General features: G+C 41.1%; 1 protein-coding gene across 1 annotated transcript in view; it reads right to left on the bottom strand.

The window, feature by feature from the left end:
• FLT4 (fms related receptor tyrosine kinase 4) overlaps window positions 1-1,059 on the bottom strand; it is a 47,710-nt gene extending 46,651 nt beyond the window's left edge. The window contains exon 1 of the mRNA XM_066342122.1: window positions 941-1,059. Coding sequence (XP_066198219.1) covers window positions 941-1,007 — 67 coding nt within the window. The 5' untranslated portion in view covers window positions 1,008-1,059. The remainder of the gene's footprint in view (window positions 1-940) is intronic.
• Between the last annotated feature and the right edge of the window lie 17,338 nt (window positions 1,060-18,397).

The raw sequence follows: 18,397 nt of genomic DNA, 5'->3' as shown, positions 1-18,397 counted from the left end.
CAACCACTGGGGACCCATGATCCCCCCTCTTACCCTCTGGTTTCCGGGGTCATCAGGTCTCATCTCCCCTCCACAACCGGTGCTTTATCCCTGACATCTCCAGCCAACCAGCCCCTTCCTCAGCCCCACTCTCCTTTCTCTCCAACCCTATATGGGAAACCTCTGGTCATGTTCCCATCACAGACGGAACCTAGCCTCTCCTCAGCTTAAGACCCTTCCGTAGTGACCCTTGCCTTATGGTCCAGGCTCCTTAACTCAGTCTTCAAGATCCTTGCACCCCCAAATACGGGGAGGCCGGCCTCCTGCCTCTTCTTTCATGCTTATCGCTTACAAGTTGCCAACTCAAGATTCGCCTCCAATTCCAACATGCACCTGCGCCCTCCCGGTATTTGCATCCCGACCTCTCCTCTCCATAACCTGGGGAAGGTGGGAGCCTGCCGGGAGCGCCCTCTGCGGGGCCGCCCTCGAGCGCAGACGGGAGGCGTCGGGAAGTGCGCACCCAGGTCTGCGGCCCGGCGCGGATTGCCGCCTCGTCGCCCTGGGACCGTCGTGGGTGCACGCGGGTGGAAGGGCTAGGACTATGCCCGGGAACGAGTAAGGAAGCGAAGGATCCAGAATAAGAATGCAGCGCGACCGGGCCCGGCTTCAAGGCGGCTGAACCACAGACGGCGGAGCGAGGTCGGAACCCGGACACTGTCCCTGCGCTGCGGTGCCACGGGAGCCCCATCTCTGAGCCGGCCTCAGTTCCCACCCGGCTTGTGCTCATCCGCCGTGCTCCGTCCGATGTCCACAACCCTGGCTCCCCGCCCGTCTCCCCAGGTGGCCCACACTTGAGGGTGCCCTAGCCCCCACCCGCACCCCATCGGTGCGGTACCACCACTCGCCCCGGGAGAGCGTCCCCGCTGGCGGTCAACCGCGCACTGGCGGGCGGAGAACTCACCGCGGTCCCTGCCGAGGAGTTCGAGGCAGAGCCACAGACACAGGCACAGCGCGGCGCCCCGCTGCATCTCCGGCCGTTGCGGCGCGGTTCCGACCGCCCGGGCTCAACTAGGGGATTCGAGTGTGAGCGCAGGCCCGGGCCAGGCGGGGCAGGGGCGTGGCTCTGGGGGCGGGCCAGGTCTCGGACCGCCCCCTCGCACCTCTCAGCTCCACCCTTGGCTGAGGGGGCGACCGGCCTGGACTAGACCGTGACTGCTCTGTACTGTGGCTGGGAGGCTGGTTAATGACCGCTTTGGGATAAACTGTCGCCCTGGAGCCCCCCGGGCCGGTCCCGCGGAGAATGCAGGTAACGATCATGTCCATTGTGCGCTTACGCTGGAAGGGATCCCGGCATTCAAGGTAGAAGAAAATGTGTCAGCGCCTATTTTTCTGTAATTTTCTTCAATCAAATACTGCATTTAAAGTAAGAAAAAAAGCAATAAATATAACTTAAAAATGACTATATGTCAACTCTTTTAGAACATTCCACAGACTTTATCTTACGACCTCCATGGTGTGGACGAAGCCTGTGTGTACCTTTGGACCAGCCACCCCACGCAATCCACCTCCACCCTTCAGGCACGGACTCCTCTTTAGATCGCTCCCAAATGTTTTTGCTCTGAGCTCATTCATAAGTCCTTTTTATCAGGTGACACTTTACTCTCTGACTTGGCAACCGTCCCACAGACTTCCTTTCTCTTTCCAGTTCTGTATCTAGAATTTTCCTATTTAAAAATAAATCCCATGACGATGACTGTTTTCCTCCCTTGCTTTTATTCTACTTTATTCACAATTTTCTCACCCGGTCCCCCCAATCCGTTCATCCTAACCAAAAACCCAGACCAGCTTGTTGATAAAATTATTACCAACTCTCAAGAATAAGTAAGCATTGAATATGTTGTTACATTAGTATCACAAATCAGTAGGGGTAGTTTTGATGATTTAATAAATAAAATGGGGGAAACTAGGCAACGAAATAGTAAATGAAGTTAACATTTTTTTCTCACCCATATAGTGATTTTCTTCCATTTTTTTTTTAGATTTTTAAAATTTAGTTTTAGAGAAATGAGAGAGAGAGAGAGAGAGAGAGAGAGAGAGACGGTAGAGCGTCGGCCTAGCGTGCGGAGGACCCAGGTTCGATTCCGGCCAGGGCACACAGGAGAAGCGCCCATTTGCTTCTCCACCCCTCCACCGCGCTTTCCTCTCTGTCTCTCTCTTCTCCTCCTGCAGCCAAGGCTCCACTGGAGCAAAGATGGCCCGGGCGCTGGGGATGACTCTGTGGCCTCTACCTCAGGCGCTAGAGTGGCTCTGGTCGCAACATGGCGACCCCCAGGATGGGCAGAGCATAGCCCCCTGGTGGGCAGAGCATCGCCCCACGGTGAGCGTGCCGGGTAGATCCCGGTCGGGCGCATGCGGGAGTCTGTCTGACTGTCTCTCCCTGTTTCCAGCTTCAGAAAAATGAGAAGAAAAAAAAAAAGAAAAAGAAAGAGAGTGCCGGGGTCCAGCCCCGGGAGGGGAGGGGGGGATCCAGGGATCCCACAGGAGGAGATGGCGTCGGCGAAATCGAGTGAGAGAGCCGAATTCTTTTCTTTCTCTTTATTCTCTGGTTAGCATTTACTGCCAGGCATCTCTGCTCAATGCTAGTATAGCTCCCTTTTTATACACACACAGAGTTACAATTACATGGTGTTAATCATTGCTTCTGTTTCACTATGTTTACATGTTTCCGGATAACAGTTAATTTATATCTATAAATCACAAACCAGGTAGCAAATCATTTAAAATACAAAATAACTTGAATAGCAATAACAACATCAGTAAAAGCTTTTAAGGTATTAGTACTAATAGTTAACTAACTTTACTGCTGTTGTGAGTTAAGGGGCAGAGAGAGATTAGCAGACGAAATCATTAAGGACTAACAATGGACCACCGCTTGCTTAGGTAAATGGCTTTGAGTTTATGCAGTGTCCTACTTTTTCTCACAAGATTCTAAAAGGCTTGCCTATAAAGAAATTGACATAACATTAAGAGTAACTTTCACCCAAAGATATACAGAGTGTACTTGCAAGATAGCCTAGTAGCAACATAAGACATTAACTGTTATTACTTCTATGGATTCCCCTACATTTTTCTCATTATCAAAGAATTTTGGAAAGTATATAAATCTCATGAGAACATCTCATTGAGAAAGCCTAGCAATTGCCTTTAGTCAAAAGACAATTCTCTTAGTAAAACATTCTTTTCTTGCTGACTGCGCTCTCATCCTAGGCCACACAATGGGCCATTCTACTATACCTTACCTAAGATACTATTGTCTAGTCAAATATTATTTATTATATTTAAACACTAGTTAAGTTCTAACTCTATTCTTCTCAGAGTGTACCACTATCTGCAGATCAAATAAGCAAGAAGAAAGGAATGTTTCTTTACTCTATCACATGAAAAGGCTAGGGAGGAAAAATGTTGAATTAAGTGAAGGCTGAAAGGTGCTCTGTGCACAGCCACTGCCTCCTACCCATTCACAAGTCACAATCTATTCTTTCTAACATGATTAAGAAGAAATTCTCCTACAAACTTAACCCTTTACGAGGGATATCATAGCCAGCCTCTTATGTTTATGAGCCCAGTTCAAGGGGCTCACAGGCTTTTCTGTGGAACTCACACCCTCTGTCTCATTTCCAAAGAAATCACTACGAATCTACAGGGAAAGCACGGTACTATTATCCCTGTGCCATAAATAATAGCACACACCCAGAAGAGGGGGGATATAGGGCCAGATTAATTCAAAAAGTCAAAGGGGGAAGTATCGTTGTGTCTCTCCTTTGGGTGACTTCGTCAACCCGCAGCCATTGGTCTTCTCTGCTGTGACTTTGTCAATCAGCAGTTGTGGGTCTTCTCCTGCTGTGACCTTGTCAGCCAGCAGTTGTGGGTCTTCTCCTGCTGTGACCTTGTCAGCCAGCAGTTGTGGGTCTTCTCCTGCTGTGACCTTGTCAGCCAGCAGTTGTGGATCGGCTCCCGACAAGAGAGAGAGAGAAAGAAAGAAACAGAGAAGGGAGGAGGAGCAGGAAGCATCGACTCCCATATGTGCCTTGACCTGGCAAGCCCAGGGTTTTGAACCTGCGATCTCAGTGTTCCAGGACCTCAACTTTATCCATTGCGCCACAGGCCAGGCTCTTCCAATATTTTTTAAAGTTTTAAAAACTCTTGTGAGATGTAACACATATGGAAAGTATGCACCAATGTATTATAAATGTCAAATTTGAAACAAATACCTATGTGTCCATTCTGAGAACAAGGGATATAGAACGACACTAGAATACCAGAAATTCCCCTTCCCATCGCAAACCTCTTCCCAGTTCCCAAATACTGGTTTTATCATTCTCCTGTTTTTCTTTGTCATTTTATTACCCAAATACATGTTTTGTTTGTTATTTAAACCTTATTTAAATGGATTCATTTCATATATATTCTTTTGCTCAGCATCTCCTGTGAGATTCATGTGTACTGCTGTGCTAACCTATGTTTTTCTCCTTTTCATTAATGCATAGGTTTCCACTGTGTAAAAACAATTTATTTGTCTATGTATTATACTATACTGTCGATGGAAGTTTGGGCTAGTACCAGTTCCCAAGTTTTACTGTTATGAACACTCTTGCACAGGTTTCTTGGTGTACATGTGCCCAGTTCTCTAGGGCAGTGGTCCCCAACCCCCGGGCCGCGGACCGGTACCAGTCCGTGGGCCATTTGGTACTGATCTGCAGAGAAAGAATAAATAACTTACATTATTTTTGTTTTATTTATATTTAAGTCTGAATGATGTTTTATTTTTAAAAAATAACCAGATTCCCTCTGTTACATCAGTCTAAGACTCACTCTTGATGCTTGTCTCGGTCACGTGATACATTTATCTGTCCCACCCTAAAGGCTGGTCCATGAAAATATCTTCTGACATTAAACCGGTCCATGGCCCAAAAAAGGTTGGGGACCACTGCTCTAGGGCATGTGTCTAGGAGTGACATCGCTAGGTGTTAGAATACGTGTTTTCAACTTTGTAAACAAGGACAACTATTTTTTCATTATTTGTACCGTTCTGCACTCCATAGCAGTGTAACTAGTTCCCTGTGCTCCACATCTTCACCAATACAATACTGTCAGTTTTGATATTTAAAATTTAGCTATTCTTGTTGGCTTGTAATGGTATTTATTGATCACATTATGGTTTTCATTAGCTTTTCCTTAATTACTGTTGTGGTTGAGCACATTTTTGCAATTGGCCATATGGATGTCCAGTCTTTTGCTCCTTAGTACCACCCATTGTCTTTTTCTTATTGATTCATAGTTCTTTATATATTTTGGATATGAGTCCTTGCCAGTTCTGATTATTATTGCTGTGTAGCCAATTATTCCAAAATGTAGTGGTGTAAAACAGCAGTGTTTTTTTGGCTTTGCTCATACTTTTGAGAGTCAGGAATTTGGGAAGAGTTTGGCTAGGTATTTCTCTCTTGAGGTCTCTCAGACCATTACTTTCAGCTACCAAGGGCTTGGCTGAGGCTGTCACCTGGCCAACCCATTCATGGCCTTTCCAGCATGGCGGTCTCAGGGTAGCTGAATTGGCTTCCCCAAGGTGACCCTCATGTAGGATATGATTTCAAAGAAGTAGTCACAGCCTGCCCAGGTGACATGTTGTCCAATTCTTGGAGGCGGATCTCAAAGTCACACTGCGAAGAACATGTGAAATGGGAATTAGTGTTGAGGCTGTCTTTGGAAAACATACTTGACCACAGTGTGCTACAAATCCTCTCTCCCATTCAGAGTCTTAACTTTTCATTCTCTTGATGGTACCCTTTTTATTGGTGGGGACGATGGAAGATCTTAGTTTTAATACAGAATACTTATAAGTTATTTTCCTTGCTATTTGTAGCCTTTTAAATAAATCTTTATCTTGATGTCATGAAGATTTTTTTATCACTTACAAATTTTAGCTGTTTTGTCTGTTACATTTAGATCTTCAGGCACCTGTAACTCCTTTCTGTGTCCTGTGAAGAAGCGGAGTCAAGTTTCTTTTTTTCCCTGTAAGGATAGCTAATTGTCCCATGATTATTTAAGAAAAGACCTTTTCACACTGTTCTCTAGTTCCACATTGGTCATCAATTACAGTCATAAATTATTATACATTGCTAGGGTCATTTTCTGGGCTTTGTCTGGTTGCCTGTGGGGCTAAGTAATCCATTTTTGTACTGATATCATGTCTTAATTGCCTTCGCTTTATAAAAGTCTTTGTATCTTGAAGTGTAGATCTCTCTAATTATGCTTCAGAAGTGTCTTTGCAATTCTTTTTTTTTTTTTTTTTTAATTTTCCCATTGATGGAGGTGGGGTGAGAGAAGCATTAACTCGTTTCACTTAGTTGTTTCATTTAGTTGTATACTCATTGGTTGTTTCTCATATGTACCCTGACTGGAGGGTGAACCCACGACCTCTGGTACACTGGGTTAACACTTTATTAACTGACCTGCCTGGCCAGGGAACTTTGCAATTCTTGACAACTGACATTTTCACTTAAATTTTAAATTTACCTTGTGAGTTTCCACATACATGTGCTATGGTGGAATTTGATTGGGGTTACAATTAATCTATGACCAATTTGGGGAAAACTGATTTTCTTTCCATCCATAAATATGGTATACCTCTCCACTTTTAGGCATTCTCATAACCTCTATCTGGGATGTTTTATTGTTTCCTGTGGAGTTCTTGAACATTTTTTGTTAGATTTATTCCTAGATATTTAATATTCTTATGCTGTTGTAAAGATAATCATATGTGAGGATGATGTAAGAGTAATGGCGTGGTAGGAAGCGATACCAAAATCTCCCCCAAAACTCAACAAGATCTTCAACCAGAAACAGAAAAACCTATCCTTGGAGCCTCCAGATGTTTTGCAATACACCCGAAGGTATGGTCGAGCGAAAAATTGGCTAAATATATAATCAAACCCCGAAGGAAATAGGGAGTAAGAAATGCTCTGCCTTCCTCACTAACCTAAATAAGGCTGCTTTCACTGGGAGCTGAAAATACAGAAACTAAGGCGGGCAAAGGGGGTGAATAGATCCAGGTCGTGGCACAAATGGCCGAACCAGGCTGTGGCACGGAGATCCAAGCCAAGGAAAAACTGTGCCTGTGGCAACCCGGGCAATACAAGCTAACACTCGTGCCAAACCCAGACAAAAAAGGACAAGTGGGGCAGCCATTTTCCCCGATCCCCTGGTCAGCGTGCGCAGATAGTGGGCGAGAGATTCCTCCCAGCACCTCAGGAATGGGCGCCTGTGTTATCCCACAGAGGGGCAGAGTCAGGGGCCTTTGTGTGGGCCAAAAGCAGAATCTTGGGCTGCCCCAGCACCTTGAAAAAGCCACGCACGGGGACAGAGCGAAAGCCAATTCCAACGCTGGAACTTTTCCGTGCAGGCGGAGGTTTCACTCAGAGTATGAGACTTCTGGCCTGATATCCTGGTCTGCGCGCACAGATAGTGAGCGAGAGTTTCCTCCAAACGCCCCAGGAGCGGGCGCCCGCCCGTGCTACCGGACAGAGTGGCAGAGCCAGAGGTCTTTGAGTGGGTGGAAGCCCTGCCTGATTATGCTAGCAGCTCTGACTGACTGAGCCTTACCCAGAGCCCTGTGCTGAGTGGGAATAGAGTGGGGAGTTGCCAGCTCTTTGAGCCTCTTACTATCCAGCAGAGGCAGCAGCAACCCCATAGCTGGATTATCAGGCTACTAATTGAGGAAGGAAAGACTAGGAGAGAGGCTCCAGGAACACGGACTCTCTCACTGGTGGAGCCTATAAATGCTAATGAGCCTCGACTGCCAACAAGACTAAAGCACAATACATGACATGAACATAGAGACTTATCAACTGCAAACCTCTACCTGAGCGTGCCAAAGGGGCAGAACCCAGGGTACAGAGTCACCAACCAGGAAGAGGGAGAGAAAAGAAAAAGCAAGAAAATAACCTCTCAAAATCAAGAATAATCTGCAGACTTTATAACCTATCCTATTTTATTATATTTGTTCGTTTGTTTCTCTTATCTTCATTCTTGATTTTTTTTTCCTCCTCCAATTTGGTCATTTAACTCTCTGCCGGTCTTACTCTCTCCTCTCCTTGAACTACACTACCCATAAGTGTTACATCTCCCATTATCTTTTCTTTCTTCTTCCTTTCTCTCGATGAGGGTTGCACTCCAAAACCCTTAACTCTCTCTCTCTTTCCTCTTTTTTCTTCTTTTAGTGGTTCCCTCTTTCTCTCTCTCTCTCTCTCTCTCTCTCTCTCTCTTTTCTCCCTCTATATTAATTTCTTGCTTTCTCCTTTACGTCTCCTCTCATTCAAACCTCAATAACGAACAAATTATCTTATCTGGGACTCAAACTTATATTTGTGGCATTTTGGGGTTTTTTTACTTCACCTTTTTAAATCACTAGCAGTGCTCCTATCCCTGGCTCTCCATTTTATCTAGTTCTTGTTCCATTAAATACAATAATAATTTTTTAATTTGTCCCCCCATTTTCCTGTTTCCCTCTTATTCTTCTCATCATAACTCTTAGTCAACCAACACCTAAAAGCAAATCATTTTATTCTTAACCCAATTTTTTCCTTATTTGCTTTTTGTGGGTCCATACCCCCCCTTTTTTTATTTTTTTTTTTGCCCCTTTATCACCTCTCCCCAATTCAGACCCTCCATTACAGGCATTGTTTGTTCTATTTAGTACAATATAATTCACAGTTCACTACAAGATTTTCTCAAGAAAGAGGGAAGAGGAGAGGAGAGGAGAGGAAAAAAGGAGGGGGGGAATAATTTCCTTTTTTAAATTTAAATTTTATTTTATTTTTCTTTATTTCATTATTAATTTTTTAAAAAAACAACTCTTTTTGATTTTTTATTTTTTAACTTTTTATTCTTTATTAAATCTCATTAATACTATCAACAAACCACCCTCAGATGTCATTAAGGAAGAGAAAATTGAATATCATAGATACAAAAGAAAGAGAGGTAACACAGCTAGATGAGGAAAAATCTATGGAGAAAAAATTTAATATATTGGAAACCTTAGAGCTAAATGACAGAGAATTTAAGATAGAAATCCTACAAATCCTCCGAGATATACAAGAAAACACAGAAAGGCAATTTAGGGAGCTCAGAAAACAACTCAATGAACACAAAGACTATATGTCCAAAGAAATTGAAACTATAAAAACAAATCAAACAGAGACGAAAAACTCAATTCACGAACTAAAAAACAAGGTAACAAGCTTAGCTAATAGAACAGGCCAGATAGAAGAGAGGATTAGTGAAATAGAAGACAAGCAACTTGAGGCACAACAGAGAGAAGAAGAAAGAGACTCAAAAATTAAAAAAAATGAGATAGCACTACAAGAATTATCTGATTCCATCAAAAAGAATAACATAAGAATAATAGGTATATCAGAAGGAGAAGAGAGAGAAAATGGAATGGAGAACATACTCAAACAAATAATAGATGAAAACTTCCCAAGCCTGTGGAAAGAACTAAAGCCTCAAATTCAAGAAGCAAACAGAACTCCAAGTTTTCTTAACCCCAACAAACCTACTCCAAGGCACATCATAATGAAATTGGCACAAACTAACAGCAAAGAAAAAATTCTCAAGGCAGCCAGGGAAAAGAAGAATACAACATATAAAGGAAGGCCCATTAGATTATCATCAGATTTCTCAGCAGAAAGTCTACAAGCTAGAATACAGTGGACCCCAATATTTAAAGTCCTGAAAGAGAGGAACTTTCAGCCACGAATACTATACCCATCAAAGCTATCCTTCAAATATGAAGGAGAAATAAAAACATTCACAGATACAGAAAAGGTGAGGGAATTTATCATCAGAAAAGCCCTACTCAGGAATTACTAAAGGGGGTTCTCCAATCAGATACAAAGAATAAAAAAAAAACAAAGCCACAAGTAAAAGCTCCAAGAAGAACACAATAAAACCAAATTTAAACTGTGACAACAAAAAGAAAGGGGGGGGAGAGGATGGAGATTAACAGTAGCAAAGGACGATGGAGTGCAAAAGGTCTCACAAAATAGTGCGCTACAATGAACAGGGTAGCAACCCTTTTCATTACTTAAAGGTAACCACCATTGAAAAAACCACCACAGAAGCACATGAGATAAAAAAGATAGCAACAGAGGAAAGATGTATGGAATACAACCAAATAAAAACAAAAGATAGAAAAATGAAAGAGAAGGATCAAACAAGACACAAAACTAACAGAAAGCAATATATAAAATGGCAATAGGGAACTCACAAGTGTTAATAATTACACTAAATGTAAATGGATTAAACTCACCAATAAAAAGGCACAGAGTAGCAGAATGGATTAAAAAAGAAAATCCAACTGTATGCTGCCTACAGGAAACTCATCTAAGTAACAAGGATAAAAACAAATTCAAAGTGAAAGGCTGGAAAACAATACTCCAAGCAAATAACATCCAAAAAAAAGCAGGTGTAGCAATACTCATATTTGATAATGCTGACTACAAGACAGGAAAAGTACTCAGAGACAAAAACGGCCATTTCATAATGGCTAAGGGGACACTGAATCAAGAAGACATAACAATTCTTAATATATATGCACCAAACCAAGGAGCACCAAAATATATAAGACAGCTATTTGGCCCTGGCCCATTGGCTCAGCGGTAGAGCGTCGGCCTGGTGTGCGGGGGACCCGGGTTCGATTCCCGGCCAGGGCACATAGGAGAAGTGACCATTTGCTTCTCCACCCCTGCTCCTTCCTCTCTGTCTCTCTCTTCCCCTCTCGCAGCGAGGCTCCATTGGGGCAAAGATGGCCCGGGCACTGGGAATGGCTCCTTGGCCTCTGCCCCAGGCGCTAGAGTGGCTCTAGTCGCAGCAGAGCGACACCCCGGAGGCGCAGAGCATCACTCCCTGGTGGGCAGAGCGTCGCCCCTGGTGGGCATGCAGGAATCCCGGTCGGGCGCATGCGGGAGTCTGTCTGATTGTCTCTCTAGATCGGTCATCCAAACAGAGAATCAACAAAGATATAGTGGCCTTAAACAAACACTAGAGAACCTGGATATGATACACATCTATAGGACATTTCATCCCAAAGTGACTGAGTATATATTTTTCTCCAGTGTACATGGATCATTCTCAAGAATTGACCATATGTTGGGCCACAAAAACAACATCAGCAAATTCAGAAAAATCTGAAGTTGTACCAAGCATATTTTCTGATCATAAAGCCTTGAAACTAGAATTCAACTGCAATAAAGAGGAAAAAAAATCCCACGAAAATGTGGAAACTAAACAACATACTTTTAAAAAATGAATTGGTCAAAGAAGAAAGAAGTGCAGAGATCAAAAGATATATACAGACAAATGAAAATGACAATACGACATATCAGAATCTATGGGATGCAGCAAAAGCAGTGATAAGAGGGAAGTTCATATCACTTCAGGTATATATGAACAAACAAGAGAGAGCTCAAGTGAACCACTTAACTTCACACCTTAAGGAATTAGAAAAAGAAGAACAAAGACAACTCAAAACCAGCCAAAGAAAGGAGATAATAAAAATCAGAGCAGAAATAAATGAAATAGAGAACAGAAAAACTATAGAAAAAATTAATAGAACAAGGAGCTGGGTCTTTGAAAAAATCAACAAAATTGACAAACACTTGGCAAGACTTACCAAGGAAAAAAGAGAAAGAACTCATATAAACAAAATCCAAAATGAAAGAGGAGAAATCACCACGGACACCGTAGATATAAAAAGAATTATTGTAGAATACTATGAAAACTTTATGCCACTAAATTCAACAACCTAGAAGAAATGGATAAATTCCTAGAACAATACGACCTTCCTAAACTGAGTCAAGAAGAAGCAGAAAGCCTAAACAGACCCATTAGTAGAGAAGAAATAGAAAAAACCATTAAAACCTCCCCAAAAATAAAAGTCCAGGCCCTGACGGCTATACCAGCGAATTTTATCAAACATTCAAAGAAGACTTGGTTCCTATTCTACTGAAAGTCTTCCAAAAAATTGAAGAAGAAGCAATACTTCCGAACACATTTTATGAGGCCAACATAACCCTCATACCAAAACCAGGCAAGGATGGCACAAAGAAAGAAAACTACAGACCAATATCTCTAATGAATACAGATGCTAAAATACTAAACAAAATACTAGCAAATCGAATACAACAACATATTAAAACGATAATACATCATGATCAAGTGGGATTCATCCCAGAATCTCAAGGATGGTTCAACATACATAAAACGGTTAACGTAATACACCATATCAACAAAACAAAGAACAAAAACCACATGATCTTATCAATAGACGCAGAAAAGGCTTTTGATAAAATACAACACAATTTTATGTTTAAGACTCTCAACAAAATGGGTATAGAAGGAAAATATCTCAACATGATAAAGGCCATATATGATAAACCATCAGCTAACATCATATTAAATGGCACAAAACTGAAGGCTTTCCCCGTTAAATCAGGAACAAGACAGGGTTGTCCACTCTCTCCACTCTTATTTAATGTGGTACTAGAAGTTCTAGCCAGAGCAATCAGACAAGACAAAGAAATAAAAGGCATCCATATCGGAAAAGAAGAAGTAAAGGTATCACTTTTTGCAGATGATATGATCCTATACATCGAAAACCCCAAAGAATCCACAAAAAGACTACTAGAAACAATAAGCTAATACAGTAAGGTCGCAGGATACAAAATTAACATAGAGAAGTCAATAGCCTTTCTATATGCCAACAATGAAACATTTGAGAACGAACTCAAAAGAATAATCCCCTTCACGATTGCAACAAAAAAAATAAAATACCTAGGAATAAACATAACAAAGAATGTAAAGGACTTATATAATGAAAACTATAAACCATTGTTAAGGGAAATTGAAAAAGATATAATGAGTTGGAAGAATATACCTTGTTCTTGGTTAGGAAGAATAAATATAATCAAGATGGCCATATTACCCAAAGCAATATACAAATTTAATGCAAATTCCCATCAAAATTCCAATGACATTTTTTAAAGAAATGGAGCAAAAAATCATCAGATTTATATGGAACTATAAAAAACCCCAAATAGCCAAAGCAATCCTAAAGAAAAAGAATGAGGCTGGGGGCATCACAATACCTGACTTCAAAGTATATTATAGGGCCATGACAATCAAAACAGCATGGTATTGGCAGAAAAATAGACACTCAGACCAATGGAACAAAATAGAAAGTCCAGAAATAAAACCACATATATATAGTCAAATAATTTTTGATAAAGGGGCCAACAACACACAATGGAGAAAAGAAAGCCTCTTCAATAAATGGTGCTGGGAAAACTGGAAAGCCACATGCAAAAGAATGAAACTGGACTACAGTTTGTCCCCCTGTACTAAAATTAACTCAAAATGGATCAAAGATCTAAACATAAGACCTGAAACAATTAAATACATAGAAGAAGACATAGGTACTAAACTCATGGACCTGAGTTTTAAAGAGCATTTTATGAATTTGACTCCAAAGGCAAGAGAAGTGAAGGCAAAAATTAATGAATGGGACTACATCAGACTAAGAAGTTTTTGCTCAGCAAAAGAAACTGATAACAAAATAAACAGAAAGCCAACTAAATGGGAAATGATATTTTCAAACAACAGCTCAGATAAGGGCCTAATATCCAAAATTTACAAAGAACTCATAAAACTCAACAACAAACAAACAAACAATCCAATAAAAAAATGGGAAGAGGACATGAACAGACACTTCTCCCAGGAAGAAATACAAATGGCCAACAGATATATGAAAAGATGCTCATCTTCTTTAGTTATTAGAGAAATGCAAATCAAATCTGCAATGAGATATCACCTCACACCTGTTAGATTAGCTATTATTAACAAGACAGGTAATAGCAAATGTTGGAGAGGCTGTGGAGAAAAAGGAACCCTCATACACTGTTGGTGGGAATGTAAAGTAGTACAACCATTATGGAAGAAAGTATGGTGGTTCCTCAAAAAACTGAAAATAGAACTACCTTATTACCCAGCAATCCCTCTACTGGGTATATACCCCCAAAACTCAGAAACATTGATATGTAAAGACACATGCAGCCCCATGTTCATTGCAGCATTATTCACAGTGGCCAGGACATGGAAACAACCAAAAAGCCCGTCAATAGATGACTGGATAAAGAAGATGTGGCACATATACACTATGGAATACTACTCAGCCATAAGAAATGATGACATCAGATCATTTACAGCAAAATGGTGGGATCTTGATAACATTATACGAAGTGTAATAAGTAAATCAGAAAAAACCAGGAACTGCATTATTCCATACATAGGTGGGACATAAAAGTGAAACTAAGAGACATTGATAAGAGTGTGGTGGTTACGGGGGGAGGGGGGAGAGGGAGAGGGAAAGGCGGAGGGGGAGGAGCACAAAGAAAACTAGATAGAAGGTGACAGAGGACAATCTGACTTTGGGTGATGGGTATGTAACATAATTGAACAACAAGATAACCTGGACTTGTTATCTTTGAATATATGTATCCTGATTTATTGATGTTGCCCCATTAAAAAAATAAAATTATTAAAAAAAAAAGATAATCATATGTTAATACTTCACATATCTAATTGATTGCTCTTTGTATATAAAAAATTGGTTTCAAAAAATGAGGTAATTTGTTTTCTTCATGCTGAGTTTTTAGTGTAGTGTTTTTATATATTCTAGATACAAGTGTTTTATCAGAAATGTGATTTGAAAATATTTTTTCCCAGTTGTCTTTTCTTCCCTTCAAAGTGTCTTTTGAACAGCAAGTTTTTAATTTTGATGCAATATAATTTATAAATTTTTTTATTGTGGATTGTACTTTGTTCAATATTAATATAAATTAGTGTTAGCATGATGTAAAAAAATTTTACAACTTTTTACTTTTAACCTATTTGTGTATTTATATATTAAGTGTGTTTTTTTATAGGCTGCATTTACTTAGGTCTTGCTTTTTTATTCAATTTGAGAATTTCTGCCTTTTAATTGGGTTGGTTAGTCCACTAACATTCAAAGTGATTATTGACATGGTCTGTTTTAAATTTGTCATCTTGATAATTATTTCCTATATGTCTCACCTATTCTTTGTTCCCCTTTTCCTCTTCCTTTGTATGTTTTCTTTTTGAATTGAGTATTTTCTATGGTTTCATTTTATATCCTTTGTTGGCTTATTAGTTAGATCTCTTGGTTTTCTGACTTTAGATGTTGCTTTATGATTTATGGTATACATCTTTAACTCATAATAACCTACCCTCAAGTGATAATATATCACTTTATGCACAGTATAAAACTCTTACAATAGTTTAGCTCTATTCTCCCCTCTTAGTGCATAATTTATTGTTGCTGTTAATTTCACTTGTACACATTATAAACCCCATGATACATTGCCATTACTTTTGTCTAAGCAGTCACTTATATTTTAAATAATAAGAAGAATATTGTATATTTATCATTTATGATCTCATATTTTTGTCAGATATCATTTTTTCGGCTGCCTGGAGGATTTCTTTTAACATGTTAATGTAGATCAACTAGTGATGAATTCTTTCAGATTTTGTATGTCTGAAAGTCTCTATTTCTCTCTTCTTCTGGGATTCCAATTACAAGAATATTAGACCACTTGATATTGTCCCAGAGTTTCCTGAGACTGTCTTCAATATTTTTTAACCTTTTTATTTTTAAAAGAATTGTGGTAAAATGCATGTAACAGAAAATTTATCATCTTAACTATTTTTTAAAATTATTATTCAGTGAGAGGAGGGGAGGCAGAGACAGATCCCACATGTGCCCTGACCGGGACTCACCTGGCAAGCCCACTGGGGGGGAGGGGTTGCTCCATTACTCAGAAATTGAGCTCTTCTAAGCGCCTGAGGCAAAAGCCATGGAGCCATCCTCAACACCTGGGGTTAACTTGCCCCAATTGAGCCATGGCTGCAGCAGGGGAAGAGAGAGAGAGAGAGAGAGAGAGAGAGAGAGAAGGGAGAGGGGAAAGGGTGGAGAAGCAGATGGGCACTTCTCCTGTGTGCCTTGACTGGGAATCAGACCTGGGACATCCACAAGCCAGGCTGATGCTCTACCACTGAGCAAACCAACAAGGTCCCATCGTAACTATTTTTTTTGTTTGTTTGTTTTATTAATTTTAATGCAGTGACATTGATAAATCAGGGTACAACATATGTTCCGAGAAAACATCTCCAGATTATTTTGACCTTTGATTATGCTGCATATCCCTCATTCAAAGTCAAGTCATCCTCCATCACCTTCTATCTGGTTTTCTTTGTGCCCCTACCCTCCCCCCACCCCCTCCCTCTCCTTCCTCTCCCCCTCCCCACCCCTCCACCCCACTCCCTGTTACCATCACATTCTTGTCCATGTCTTTGAGTCTCATTTTTATGTCCCATCTATGCATGGGTTCATATAGTTCTTAGTTATTTTTAAGTGTATAGTTCAGTGGAATTACGTACACTCACATTCTTTTGGTACTTATCACCACCATCCAGCCCTGGAACGCTTTTCATCTTGGAATCCTGACACTCTGTTCCTATCAAACAATAACTCCCCATTCTCCTTCCCCCTAGCCCCTGCCAAGCACTATGTACTTTCCATCTTTATGAATTTAACTACTCCAGGTACTTCATGTAAGTAGAATCATACAGTCTTTGTAGGTTCATAACTGACTTATTTCACCTAGCATAGTTTCCTCAATGTTCATCCATGTAGTGTATTGCAGAATTTCTTTCTTTTTCAAGGCTGCATTATATTTCATTCCTTTGGGTATATACCTAAAAGAATTGCTAAATCATATGATAATTCTATTTTTAAATTCTAAAGAAATTTCCATACAGTTTTCACAATAGCTGTACCATTTTATTGGTTCCAATCATTCCACATCCTTGTCAACACTAGTTATTTTCTGCTATATTTTCCTGACAGCTAGTTATCCTAATGAGTGTGAAGTAGTATCTTCCTGTGATTTTGATTTGCATGCCCCCAATGGTTTATGATTTGAGCATCTTTTCACATGCTTATTGGTCTTTTGTACATCTTTGGAGAAATGTCTATTCAAGTCCTTTGTCCATTTGTTAAATTGGGTTGGTACTTTTCTTTTAGTTGTTTTCCCTTATGTGTTTCAGTTGGATAGTTTTTATCACTATTTTTCAAATTTCCTGGTTTTTTCTTTTGCTAATCTGTTATTAAGCCCTCCCAATAAAATTTTCATTTCTGGTATTATAATGTTTAGCTCCAGGATTCCTGTTTGATCGTTTTATATATATTTAATTTTTATACTCATTTTGTTCATTTGTTTTCTCTTTTGAGGAGAGGCGATAGACTCCCACATGCACCCGTAGCAGGATCCACCTGGCAACCTGTCTGGGACCAGTCCTCAAATTAACCGAGCTATCCTCCACGCCCGGGGCTGATGCTCAAACCAGTCCAGCCACTGCGAGAAGGGAAGAGGGAGAGAAAGGGGAGAGGGAGGGGGAGAGAAGCATATGGTCGCTTTTCATGTGTGCCCTGACTGGGGATCGAATCTAGGACTTTAGCACGCTGGGCTGATGCTCTATCCACTGAGCCAACAGGTCAGGGCCATGAGTTTGTTTTTGTTGACTGGTTTTTCTCTTGGTTTTGTGTCACATTTTTCTGCTTCTTTGCATGTCTAGTAATTTTTTTTTTTGTATTTTTCTGAAGCTGGAAACGGGGAGAGACAGTCAGACAGACTCCCGCATGTGCCCGACCAGGATCCACCCGGCACGCCCACCAGGGGCGACGCTCTGCCCACCAGGGGGTGATGCTCTGCCCCTCCGGGGCGTCGCTCTGCGGTGACCAGAGCCACTCTAGCGCCTGGGGCAGAGGCCAAGGAGCCATCCCCAGCGCCCAGGCCATCTTTGCTCCAATGGAGCCTTGGCTGCGGGAGGGGAAGAGAGAGACAGAGAGGAAGGGGGGGGTGGAGAAGCAAATGGGCGCTTCTCCTATGTGCCCTGGCCGGGAATCGAACCCAGGTCCCCCACACGCCAGGCCGACGCTCTACCGCTGAGCCAACCGGCCAGGGCCAATTTTTAATTTTTAAAAAAACTTTAGTACCTCTTAATTATGGTTTTAAAAAAAGATTTAATTTATTGGTATGATATGGTTCACCAAATCATACAGGTTTCAAGTGTATAACTCAATATAATATCATCTACACCCTGCATCAATCACCCTGCACCCCCCAAAAGTCTCTTTCCATCCCCATTCACCCCTCTTTGCCCTCCTCTCCAACCTCTACCCCCCATGGATGTGTTATGTATATGTCTTTTTAGGCCAATCCCT

Source organism: Saccopteryx leptura, chromosome 6 (assembly GCF_036850995.1).
Source record: "Saccopteryx leptura isolate mSacLep1 chromosome 6, mSacLep1_pri_phased_curated, whole genome shotgun sequence".
Lineage (NCBI taxonomy): Eukaryota > Metazoa > Chordata > Mammalia > Chiroptera > Emballonuridae > Saccopteryx > Saccopteryx leptura.
Note: the sequence above shows the minus strand (reverse complement) of the source record. Positions and strands in the feature narration are given on the sequence as shown.